Below are 12,693 nucleotides of genomic sequence, written 5' to 3'. Positions count from 1 at the left end.
GCATACCGTTCGTACAGATCTTCACATAGTGCATTGAGATAAAACTAAGAAAAACAATAGCAGAATAAAGTGTATCGGTTACAGAGAAAGAGCATCGAAAGTGTGGATAGGAAAGGTTTGGAGGGATACGGACAGGGACACGGATAGGAACGGTTTAGAGGGATACGGACAGGTACACGGATAGGAAAGGTTTAGAGGGATACGGACAGGTACACGGATAGGAAAGGTTTAGAGGGATACGGACAGGTACACGGATAGGAAAGGTTTGGAGGGATACGGACAGGTACACAGATAGGAAAGGTTTGGAGGGATACGGACGGGTACACGGATAGGAAAGGTTTAGAGGGATACGGACAGGTACACGGATAGGAAAGGTTTAGAGGGATACGGACAGGTACACGGATAGGAAAGGTTTAGAGGGATATGGACAGGTACACGGATAGGAAAGGTTTAGAGGGATACGGACGGGTACACGGATAGGAAAGGTTTAGAGGGATACGGACAGGTACACGGATAGGAAAGGTTTGGAGGGATACGGACAGGTACACGGATAGGAAAGGTTTGGAGGGATACGGACGGGTACACGGATAGGAAAGGTTTGGAGGGATACGGACAGGTACACGGATAGGAAAGGTTTAGAGGGTTACGGACGGGTACACGGATAGGAAAGGTTTGGAGGGATACGGACAGGTACACGGATAGGAAAGGTTTAGAGGGATACGGACAGGTACACGGATAGGAAAGGTTTGGAGGGATACGGACAGGTACACGGATAGGAAAGGTTTGGAGGGATACGGACTGGTACACGGATAGGAAAGGTTTAGAGGGATACGGACTGGTACACGGATAGGAAAGGTTTAGAGGGATACGGACAGGTACACGGATAGGAAAGGTTTAGAGGGATACGGACGGGTACACGGATAGGAAAGGTTTAGAGGGATACGGACAGGTACACGGATAGGAAAGGTTTGGAGGGATACGGACAGGTACACGGATAGGAAAGGTTTGGAGGGATACGGACGGGTACACGGATAGGAAAGGTTTGGAGGGATACGGACAGGTACACGGATAGGAAAGGTTTAGAGGGTTACGGACGGGTACACGGATAGGAAAGGTTTGGAGGGATACGGACAGGTACACGGATAGGAAAGGTTTGGAGGGATACGGACAGGTACACGGATAGGAAAGGTTTGGAGGGATACGGACAGGTACACGGATAGGAAAGGTTTGGAGGGATACGGACTGGTACACGGATAGGAAAGGTTTAGAGGGATACGGACTGGTACACGGATAGGAAAGGTTTAGAGGGATACGGACAGGTACACGGATAGGAAAGGTTTAGAGGGATAGGGACAGGTACACGGATAGGAAAGGTTTAGAGGGATAGGGACAGGTACACGGGTAGGAAAGGTTTAGAGGGATAGGGACGGGTACACGGATAGGAAAGGTTTAGAGGGATACGGACGGGTACACGGATAGGAAAGGTTTAGAGGGATACGGACGGGTACACGGATAGGAAAGGTTTAGAGGGATACGGACGGGTACACGGATAGGAAAGGTTTAGAGGGATACGGACGGGTACACGGATAGGAAAGGTTTAGAGGGATACGGACGGGTACACGGATAGGAAAGGTTTAGAGGGATACGGACGGGTACACGGATAGGAAAGGTTTAGAGGGATACGGACGGGTACACGGATAGGAAAGGTTTAGAGGGATACGGACAGGTACACGGATAGGAAAGGTTTAGAGGGATACGGACAGGTACACGGATAGGAAAGGTTTAGAGGGATACGGACAGGTACACGGATAGGAAAGGTTTAGAGGGATACGGACAGGTACACGGATAGGAAAGGTTTAGAGGGATACGGACAGGTACACGGACAGGAAAGGTTTAGGGGATACGGACAGGTACACGCGTAGGAAAGGTTTAGAGGGATACGGACTGGTACACGGGTAGGAAAGGTTTAGAGGGATACGGACCGGTACACGGGTAGGAAAGGTTTAGAGGGATATGGACAGGAAAGGTTTAGAGGGATACGGATGGGAAAGGTTTGGAGGGATACGGACAGGTACACGGATAGGAAAGGTTTGGAGGGATACGGACAGGGACACGGATAGGAAAGGTTTGGAGGGATACGGACAGGTACACGGATAGGAAAGGTTGAGAGGGATATGGGAGAAATGAAGGCAAACAGGACTGGCTTAGAATGAGTTTTGGTCAGCTGAAGGGTCTGTTTCTATGCTGTGTGACTCCAAGACTCCTGTCTGTTTGCTCTGAATGGTTGTTAACAAAATGTCTTTTTGGTTTTCAGGATTGTGAAGGCTACTGAGTCCCTGCAGAACTTCATCCCAGCCGTGGAATCATCCTTCACCCCTTTCCAGCTGGACATCAGCAGGGAGCTGAAACTCTTGAATGACCTCCAGTTTGCCACAGGTCAGTGCAGCACGTTCCAGGCCATTCCTGACCTGCGTCCCCGGCACTGCAGGCTGCTGGGGTGGGAAGTGGAATATCACCAGTTAACATAGAACGGTTGCACCTGAACCGATGGGAGACTAATATCCTAGTGGGAAGGTTTGTTAATGCTGCACAGGTAGGTTTAAAGTAGAGTTAGAGGGGTGGGAACCGGAGAGTCAGAACAGTTAGTGGAGAGGTTGTGGAGACAGATGTTACCAGGAATCGAAGGGTTGAGCATGGTACGTATATTTCAGTGTATGAAGTATTGTAGGAAAGGCGGATGGGCTCAGGGCGTGGATCAACACCTGGAATTATGATACTGTAGCCATTAGTCAGACTTGGTTGCAGGAGGGGCAGGACTGGCAGCTCAACCTTTGGGGGTTCTGTTGTTTTAGATGCGGCGGAGTAGGGGGGATTAAAGGAGGTGGGGAGGCATTACTAATCGGGGTAAATGACATGGCAGTGTTCCATCAGGACAGGCTGGAGAACTCGCCTAGCGAGGTGTTATGGGTGGGTCGGAGAAATATAGTCAGGTTAAAGGGACTATATTACAGGCCACCCAACAGTCTAAGGGATTTAGAGGAACAAATCTGCAGAAAGATCACAGGCTGTTACTTGAAACAGAAGGTTGTTATAGAAGGTGATTTTTAACATTTCCACAAAGGACCAGAAGGGCTAGAGTTTGTCAGATTTGTTCAGGAAAGTTTCATTAATCAGTATGGAGAAGTTCCCAAGAGAGTGTGTGATACTGGATCTGCTGTTAGGGAATGAGACAGGGCAGGTGACAAAAGTTTTTGCAGGGGAACACGTTGCATCCAGTGACCACAAGGCCACTAGTTTCAAAGTAAACATGCAAAAAGATACAGTAGGTTTTGTCCACGGGTTGAGATTCTAAATTGGAGAAAGGCCAGTTTTGATGGTATGAGAAGTGTGGATTGGGACAGGTTGTTCTCTGGCAAAGGGGTACTGTACGTGCTAAGCGGAAGGCCTTCGAAAGTGAAACTTTGAGAGTACAAAGCTTAGACATTGGGTTTGTGGGAGAAGCCAGAGAGTGGCAGTAGGTGGTTGCCCCTGACTGGAGGCCTGTGACTGCAGGGATCGGTGCTGGGTCCTTTGTTGTTTGTCATCTGTGTCGATGGTCTGGATGATAATCTGGTTCACTGGATCAGCAAATTTATGGATGACACCAAGCTTGGGGATGTAGTGGACAGCGAGAAAGGTTCTCACAGCTTGCAGAGGGATCTGGATCAATAGAAAAATAGGCTGGAAAATGGCAGATGGAATCTAATGCTGAGAAATGTGAGATGTTGCACTTTGGTAGGACCAGCCAGGTCTCACACAGTGAACGGTAGGGCACTGAGGAGTGTGGTGGAACCAAGGGATCTGGGAGTACAGGTCCATAACTTATTGAAAGTTGAGGCACAGGTAGACAGGGTCGTAAAGAAAACCTTTGCTACATTGTCCTTCATAAATCAAAATACTGAGTACAGGAGATGGGATGTTATGTTCAAGTTGTATAAGATGTTGGTGAAACTTAACTTGGAGTATTGGGTGCAGTTTTGTTCACCTACCTACAGGAAAGATGTAAATAAGGTTGAAAGAGTGCAGAGAAAATCACGACGATGTTGCCGGGTCTGGAGGACCGGAGTTGTAAGGAATAGGATTTTATTCCTTGGAACGTAGAAGATTGAGGGGAGATTTGATAGAGACGTGCAAAATTATGAGGGGTATAGATAGGGTAAATGCAGGCAGGCCCATTCCACTGAGGCTGGGTGAGACTACAACCAAAGGTCATGGGTTAAGGAGAACACGAGAGGAAACTTACCGTATATTCCGGGGTATAAGCCGACCCCCATTTTCAAGGTTAAAAAGTGACTTTTTCATGTTACCTTTGTATAAGCCGACCCCTTTTGTAGAGGTTTTTGATTTAACCGGAAAAGATCACACAAGATCTCACACGCTGGTACTCAGCTTTGCCGGATCTGGAACCGGGAAATTTTGTGAACAAGTACTGCTAAGAAAACAGGCCTATACATTGTAGAGTGTTGTAAGCGAATTCTTAATAAATAAATCAGGGAGGGAAGTTTTGGATTAGGTCTCCAATGGTAAAGAATCCTCTGAAATGTAACCCCTGTGAAACCATTTAGCACCCACCGTAATCTCGTTAAAACATAACACGGGGTGGCGGGATCAGTATGTGTACTCAGTATTGAGTTTGCGACCTCCATGTACAAAAGATTAAAACGAATGCGATATGATGCTGGCTTCAAGCTGAAGGTTGTTGATTTTGCTAAAGGAACGAATAATTCTTCAGCTGCTAAGAAGTTTAGTGTAAATGAGAGAGAGTGAGAGAGTGGCAAAACGCAGAGGACACGCTGAGGGAAATGCCAAAGACGAAATGTGCAAACTGCGGGAAACGTCAGCGGCCGGAACTGAAAGAAAAAGTTTTAGAGTGGGTGAATCACCAGCGATTGTCCGGATACATTGTTACCAGAGAAATGATTCGAGTTCAAGCGTTGAAGTGGGATGAAAAACACCGTGAAGTCAGCGAAAATTTCAAAGCTACGTGAAGTTGGTGCACCCAATTTATGAATAGACGTGATCTTGCGTTGAGACAAAAAAACAAAGATTGCTCAGAAAATTCCCGTGGGGTGTTGTTGTTTACGTTCAAGAACGCTGCTGGATGGATGAAGCTGGTTGCTTGAAGTGGGTTCAAGAGGTGTGGTGTCGATGTCCCAAAGGTTTCAGGAAGGAAAAGTCGCTACTTGTCTGGGAGATGTTCAAAGCGCACTTGTCAGGTGAGATTAAAGCAGCACTGAAAGCTGAAAACACGGACATTGCAGTCATCCCCGGTGGTTTGATGTCCGTGCTCCAGCCACGAGATGTGAGTTTAAACAAACCATTCAAAGAATTCATGCATCAACAGTGGAACGCATTTGACTCAAAAATAGCCAATAAATATGACCTGTCTTCCGTGTATTCGTTTTTCCAAAGTTGTATAAGCCGACCCCCTAATTTTAGGACCAAAATTTAGGGCCAGATTCTCAGCTTATACACCGGAATTTACGGTATTCATTCAGAGGGTTGTGAGAGTGTGGGATGAGCTGCCAGCAGAAGTGGTGTATGCAAGCTCGATTTCAACATTTAAGTTTGAATAGGTGCCTGAATGGCGGGGGTATGGAAGTCTATGGTCCTGGCGCTGGTCGATGGGAGCAGGGAGTTTAAATGTTTTGGCGAAGGGCTCGTTTCTGTGCTGTACTTTGCTATGACTCTATAACATAGCACAGTCATAGTCATGGAAAAGTAAAGCACCCAAGTAAGACCCTTCAGCCCATCTAGCCTGTGCCAGACTGTAATTCTGCCTAGTCCCATTGACTTGCACCTGGACCGGAGCCCTCCAACCCCTCCCTCGCGTGAACGAACAGTTTATTCCACATTCTGAGTGAAGAAGTTCTCCACCCCTCCCCCTATTCCCCTTAAATATTTCACCTTTCACCCTTAACCCATGACCTCTAGTTCTAGTCTCATCCAACCTCCGGACAAAACCTGCTTGCATTTGCCTTGCCTATGACTCATAATTTTGTACACCACAACACCACAATGTGTGCCGAACTCTTAACTTTACAATCAATTTAACCCTTCCCTCCATTTCTCTATCATCCACGTGCCTATCTACGAGTCGCTTAAATTTCCCAGGTGTAAATGCCTCTACGACCACCACCACTCTCTTTCAAAGAAAAACCTACCTCTGACATTCCTCCTATACTTCCCTCCAAACAAAACCATGCCCCCTCACATTGGCCATTTCTGCATTGGGGAAGAAATCTCTGGCTGTCCACTCAATCTGTGCCTCATCTTGTACACTTTCCTCTCAAGTCACCTCTCATTCTCCTTCACTCCAAAGAGGAAGAGCCCCAGCTCGCTCAACCTTGCCTCAAAGATGTACTCTCTAATCCAGGCCGCATCCTGGTAAATCTCTTTTTAAGCTCTCCTTAACCTTCCACATCCTTCCTGTTAAAACTCCCAATGGGAATGTGGGCTCTGCTCAGGAATGTGCGTGGAACTCCGGCCTCAGGACTGTGCCAGACAGGATAGCCCAAAATCCAGGCTGGCGCCCTCAGTGCCAGTATTGAGGGAGTGCCGCACCGTCTGAGGTGCCATCCTCTGGATGTTGGAATGAGGCTCAATCTACTGCCTCCTGAGGGTGTAAGAGGATCGTAGTCACTGATGGTAGAACTGGAGGCCCCTCTATCATACCTTCTCTTTCCAGAGTCCCAGGGCACAGATTAGACACCGCTCTGTGAGTTTAACTTTTGTTCTACACTACACCGTCCCATCACACACTCCCGGGGTCAGACACAGAGTGAAGCTCCCTCCACACCGTCCCATCACACACTCCCGGCGTCAGACACAGAGTGAAACTCCCTCCACACCATCCCATCACACACTCCCAGGGTCAGACACAGAGTGAAACTCCCTCCACACCATCCCATAACACACCCCCAGGGTCAGACACAGAGTGAAACTCCCTCCACACCGTCCCATCACACACTCCCGGGGTCAGACACAGAGTGAAACTCCCTCCACACCATCCCATCACACACTCCCGGGGTCAGACACAGAGTGAAACTCCCTCCACACCGTCCCATCACACACTCACAGGGTCAGACAGGGTGGAGCTGTTCTGATTGAGCTGGGAGAAATCGAGGAAAAGCTACTGTTCGTGAGATACTTTGGAGGTGGTTCGAAACGTCTCTTGGACATCCATGTGAGTGACTGAGTTAGTGTGGAAGCTTCGTTTGGAGATTTTCTGCCAGTTTGGACGGGGTTTGTTGATGGCTGCTAACTGCGTAGCTCCCAGCTGTGGCCGCTGGCAACTCGCCTGGAAGCCGATTTGCTCTGAACACCGGAGACAAACACCGTTGTTCCCCCACTGACATTGGGACAACATCCTTCCACCTTTATCGTCGGGATTCTCGTTCGGTGTAGGAGCCAAAGCATCTGTTGGGATGTCTCGACCTCTCACGGCCTGGAAGTTCTGCAGGACTAACGGAGCCTTTCCTGGCGTTGGGATTTCTGGCGCCAAGCCAGCAAGGTACTGTCGAGTACAAACTTCTTCGGCCAGTTACTCAGCTCGCTCCAGGACTTTATAACCAGCACTGCCGTATATTTCTCGATTTGGGCATAGCACCAGCATGCCGGACCTGGTGAGGGAAATCAGAGTGAGAAGCAGCCTCGTTCCTTCGGGAGATGGTATCACTCAGACCCAGAAAGTAAAAAATATTCTTAGTTTTCTTCGGGATAGTGCGGCTGAGGGCCCCTCCGCTCTCAGTGGGAAGGGGACCGGTGCTGAGGCCTAGTGTGCTCCCGACATGAAACTTACCATAGCTAGTCTTAATGTAAATGGTAGCAGGGGCTCTCTCCGCAGATATAACAATCTCTCAGTCCTCAGGGATGGGAGATACGCGGTGAATTTCCTGCAGGAAACCCATACCATCACAGGGGACGAGTCCGCTTGGCTCCTGGAGTGGCAGGGCAGGGTCTACATGAGCCACCTTAGCTCCAACTCTAGCGGGGTGGCGATTCTGATGGCCCCAACCTTTCGGCCAGAAATCGTAGGAGTCCAAGATGTTGTGCCCGGCCGTCTGCTCCACCTGGCTGTGCGCTTGGATGGAGTACCGCTGCATTTTATCAACGTGTATGCTCCGAGGCACGGGGTGATGCAGACGCGCCTATTCTGTCAGCTGTCCACCTTGCTGAGTTCCATCGATCCTGGGGACTGCGTCATCCTCGGGGGAGACTTCAACTGTACCCTCGAGGTGGAGGACCGCACGGGCCTCCAACGTGACCCAGTATCGGTGAAAAAGTTAAAGGAGCTAGTCGGCTCCTTTGACTTGGTGGACAGCTGGCGGAATCTTCACCCTGACTCTAGCGCCTTCTCGAGAAGATCTAGAGAGGGGGGTTCCCAGATAGAACGGCTGTATATCTCTCGGGCTTATGTCTCCCACGTGTCGGCGTCCTCCATGCGGCCGGTGTCGTGCTCGGATCATCACCTTGTGTGGATGGAATTTACTCCTCTGCACCCTCGGGTGGGATCCGGGTATTGGCATTTTAACAACCGGCTGCTGGAGGACAGCCGATTCCGGGATTCGTTCTGGGCCACCTGGAGAGAGAGACGGAAGAGTTCTGCTCCCTACGGCTGTGGTGGAATGTGAGCAAATCCCACATCCGGTTTTTATGTCGGGAGTACACTAGGGGGTCGACAAAGAGGCGGGGCTCTGAGATTGAGCGGCTTGAGAGAGCGTTACTTGACCTAGCATCCCGTCTTGGTCTGACCGCTAGAGACCAACAGCTATGGCAGGAATATCAGGAAAAGAAGGACTCACTAAGGAATCTGCAGCTTCAGCAGTCCCAAGGTGCATACGTGAGGTCGCGGATCCAAATGCTGCAAGATTTGGACCGCAGCTCACCCTTCTTCTACTCGTTGGAGAAGTGGTGGGGAGTTCAAAAGCAGCTGGTGGAGCTACTGGCTGCTAATGGCTCCTCCATCACGGACCCGACGAAATTAACAAAGAAGTCCGCACTTTCTATCGGTCCTTATTCTCACCGGATCCATCAAATGCAGAGGCGTGCAGTGAGGTCTGGGAAGATTTGCCAAAGGTCAGCCCAGAGGACGCAGCGCGTCTGGACGCTCCCCTGACTGGGGAGGAGCTGTCTACTGCCCTTCGGCAACTCCGGAGGGGTAAGTCCCCTGGCTTAGATGGTCTGAGTGTGGAGTTTTATCAGGCTTTTTGGGATGTCCTGGGGGTTGATCACAGCCTTGTCCTAGGGGAGAGCCTAGCCACCGGGGAAATGCCCCTCTCATGGCGAAGAGCTGTTGTGGTCCTACTGCCCAAGAAGGGGGACCTCCGCCTGATAAAGAATTGGTGCCTGGTCTCCCTCTTGTGCACAGACTACAAAATCTTCACCTGGGCAATGGCCAACCGCCTTGGGTCAGTAATGAAACAGGAGATCCATCCTGAACAATCTTACACGGTCCTGGGCTGCTCCATCCAGGACAATGTCTACCTAGTACAGGACCTGATCCACCTGCAGCAGGAGACTGGGTCCCCGGCAGCGTTTCTTTCTCGACCAGGAGAAGGCGTTTGACCGGGTAGACCACAGTTTCTTGGTGGGCACTCTGCAGGCCTTTGGGCTCGGACCACACTTTGTGGCCCGAGTTCAGCTCCTATACTCTGCCACAGAGTATAGGATTAAGTTTAACTACACAACTAGGTGACTCGTTGGGGCACCTTTGAGAGAAAGATAGTGCAGTCTGATGTGATATGCTTTGGAAATTAAAGAAGAAAAACTCAGTTTATTAAAGAATAAAGACGTGTAGCAAGACAAATATAGCTCCTCCTCGTTTAACGAAGGACACTTTTGATGACAACATTTCTGGTTGATCTGCCACCCTTCAAGAATACTCTAACGTTTTCACTTCTTTTTCCCCGGCTTAAAGCCACATACAGCTGACCATGCTGGAATACCGGTTTCTCCAAATAAATCAACACATTCTCCATGGTTTGGCCTTGCGCCTTATGTGTAGTCATAACAAAGCATGACTGAATTGGGAACTGGCTCCGCTGGAGAGGGACATCTTCCCCTTCTGAAAAATTGAGAGTAATTCTTGGGATCATGACAGTATCATTATTGAACGCACCAATGTTTATCTTCGCTAATGAGATTGTCGTGCAGTTCTTCCACCATCATTCGCGTTCCATTGCAAAGCCTTGGTGGATCCAAGTTCCTCGTTGAAATGTTGGGAGATCCCCTCTTCAATTCCAGTCTATGTGGCAGCAATCCAGAGAGTTCGACCGAGCCAAGGAATTCTGTTGGAAAATGAGTGGCGTTGGCTCCTTCACCTACGGCATTGAGGGAACAGTATTCTTTCATGATTCCAGGGAAGCATCTAATGCATGTGAAGTTTATTTTTCACATCATTTCATTGAGAGGAACCAAGATAGAATTCCTCGAGAACAGTTCTGCAGGATTGTCGAATGTCAGGTAGATGAAATCAATGCATTCTTCCATAGTTTTTGCTGGCAGAATCATAGCTTCAGGTAATTCGATTTCGTTTTCATTTGTCTCAATCTTGTCTTCTCCAATAAGAACTCAGAATATCGTCCTTCTCCCTCACTCAAATCGCATGTTTCTCTTCAGTTGAAACTTGATGAAGCTTCTGCATAAGTAGGATTTTTTAATGCATGAATTCTCCACATCAGCATCTTTTCTGTGTTTCACAACTGGTAGAAGCTGATGGAAATCGCCACAGCAAATGGTTAAAATACCCTCGAAGACCTCATTCTTGCCGCATACATCGCAAAGAGTCCGGTCCACGCCTTCAAAGTTCTCCCTCCTAATCATGGGGCACTCATCCCAGACAATAAGCCTCACGTTTAGGAGTAAATTTGCAGTATTGGTGTTTTTAAATCGATGTTACAAAGGGCATCTTCATTGACTTTGAGGGGTATTTTGAATCTTGAATGCACTGTCCTACCACCAGGCATCAATGTTACTGCAATACCTGATGATGCTAGAGCAATAGCAACACCTCCATCTCCTCTAACTTTAGCGAGGATCAAGTTGATGATAAATATCTCTCCCATTCCTCCTGGTGCATCAATGAAAATCATTGAAGAGAGGTTCCTTTCCAAGCAGTCGCACACATATTCATAAACTTCTCTTTGTTCGTTATTCAATAGGGGCGGCTCCTGTGAAACAAATTCCTGAAATTTCTGCTGTTTGTCTCTGCTGTATTGCAGTTCACGCAATAATTCCAGATTGTCAGCATTTTGAGTAATTGTACTGTTTTTGGTATTGGCAAGTTATACTCTTCAAGTGTTATGCCCAAGTTCTCAAGTTTCTCTTGGAAATACGGAACAGCTTGTCCATGGTGCCTCTCATCGATCATGATATTAGTTTGTAAGAAACCCATTTGTAAGAAATCTTCAGACATTGCATTCTTGAACCGGTTCCATAATTGCTGTGGATTGTTGATTTCAGTGTTTGTTAGCAAGACAACAAACAAATCTCTCATTGCTCTGGGCATTCTTGTTCTCTCTGCTTCTCCCACAGTTTGCAAGCTGATGATCATTGGCAGCAACAATCCTCTCTCTCTCTCTGCAGATGTCTTTGAATGATGGAAGGATATCTCCATCATGTGTTTTCAATGATTTGAAAGATATTGGTCCCTTTATGTGATGAAGAAGTAGTCTCAAATAGCAGAGGTCACCACTTCGTGGAGAAACAGTATACACTCGACCCAGAACGTTTCCTTCAAAAATCCCGGAGTACTCCTCCACTCTTTTCCCCATTCTCCTTCTTTCCCATCTCTTATTAGTCCAAGTGTAGAATCTCGGAATATCTGCATAGTACAGGGTCCTTGCAAATGGATCGCGAGTGCAAAGATCCATGAATTCCGTTAAAGTGGTTCTTGCCATTTCATTATCCAGTTGCACGGCGGCATTATCTCAAAGAATACTTGATGCTGTTGGGGAAGCTGCACTTGAAGGCGAACAACGCCTGGTTCCCTCTCGTGAATTGGAAATCCAAGTATCGATCCGACAGCCTCAGAGGGCCCGATATATCTGCCTGTCAAATACTGTGTGATTTCGTCTTCTCTATTCACTGCAAAAATTGCCCGATCACTCAAAGCTGGAATCAGCTGTGTGAGCATCGTGAGGCGCTGCTGAGGCTGGCCGTGCGCATACGTCCTGGTGTTGTGTCGCGGTTTCCATGATGGCGGATTGGCTCTCGGATGAAAGCCAGCTTGTTGATTTTTGTGAATCAGCAATTTTATACGCATATATAACCCTGAACTTTGCCTGCATTCTGTAAGTTAGCACATTTTTAGTCGATTTAGCCAAAAATAGTGCCACTGTGAGGCACCGTTTGCGCTAATTGGAGGTCACAAACAGAGCATGAAAGTTTTAGTAGTGTATAGATGGATCACTGACAGCGCCCATTCCCTTCAGGAGAGGAGTACGTCAGGGGTGCCCCATGTCTGGTCAATTGTACGCGATCTGCATTGAACCATTCCTGAGCCTTCGGCGAAGGCTGACAGGTCTGGTTCTGCGTGAACCGGACATGGAGGTCGTCCTGTCGGCCTACGCCGACGATGTACTCCTCATGGTGACAGATCCCAATGACCTGCGGAGGATGCGCGAGTGCCAAGAAGTTTTCTCGGCGGCATCC

General features: G+C 48.3%; 1 protein-coding gene across 1 annotated transcript in view; it reads left to right on the top strand.

The window, feature by feature from the left end:
* The window catches only part of LOC140735792 (tripartite motif-containing protein 46-like), a 96,947-nt gene that overhangs the window by 49,610 nt on the left and 34,644 nt on the right, over positions 1-12,693 (top strand). Inside the window, 1 exon segment of the mRNA XM_073061272.1 lies at positions 2,315-2,436. Within this exon segment, the coding sequence (XP_072917373.1) occupies positions 2,315-2,436 (122 nt within the window).

Source organism: Hemitrygon akajei, chromosome 11 (genome assembly GCF_048418815.1).
Source record: "Hemitrygon akajei chromosome 11, sHemAka1.3, whole genome shotgun sequence".
Classification (NCBI taxonomy): domain Eukaryota; kingdom Metazoa; phylum Chordata; class Chondrichthyes; order Myliobatiformes; family Dasyatidae; genus Hemitrygon; species Hemitrygon akajei.
Note: the sequence above shows the minus strand (reverse complement) of the source record. Positions and strands in the feature narration are given on the sequence as shown.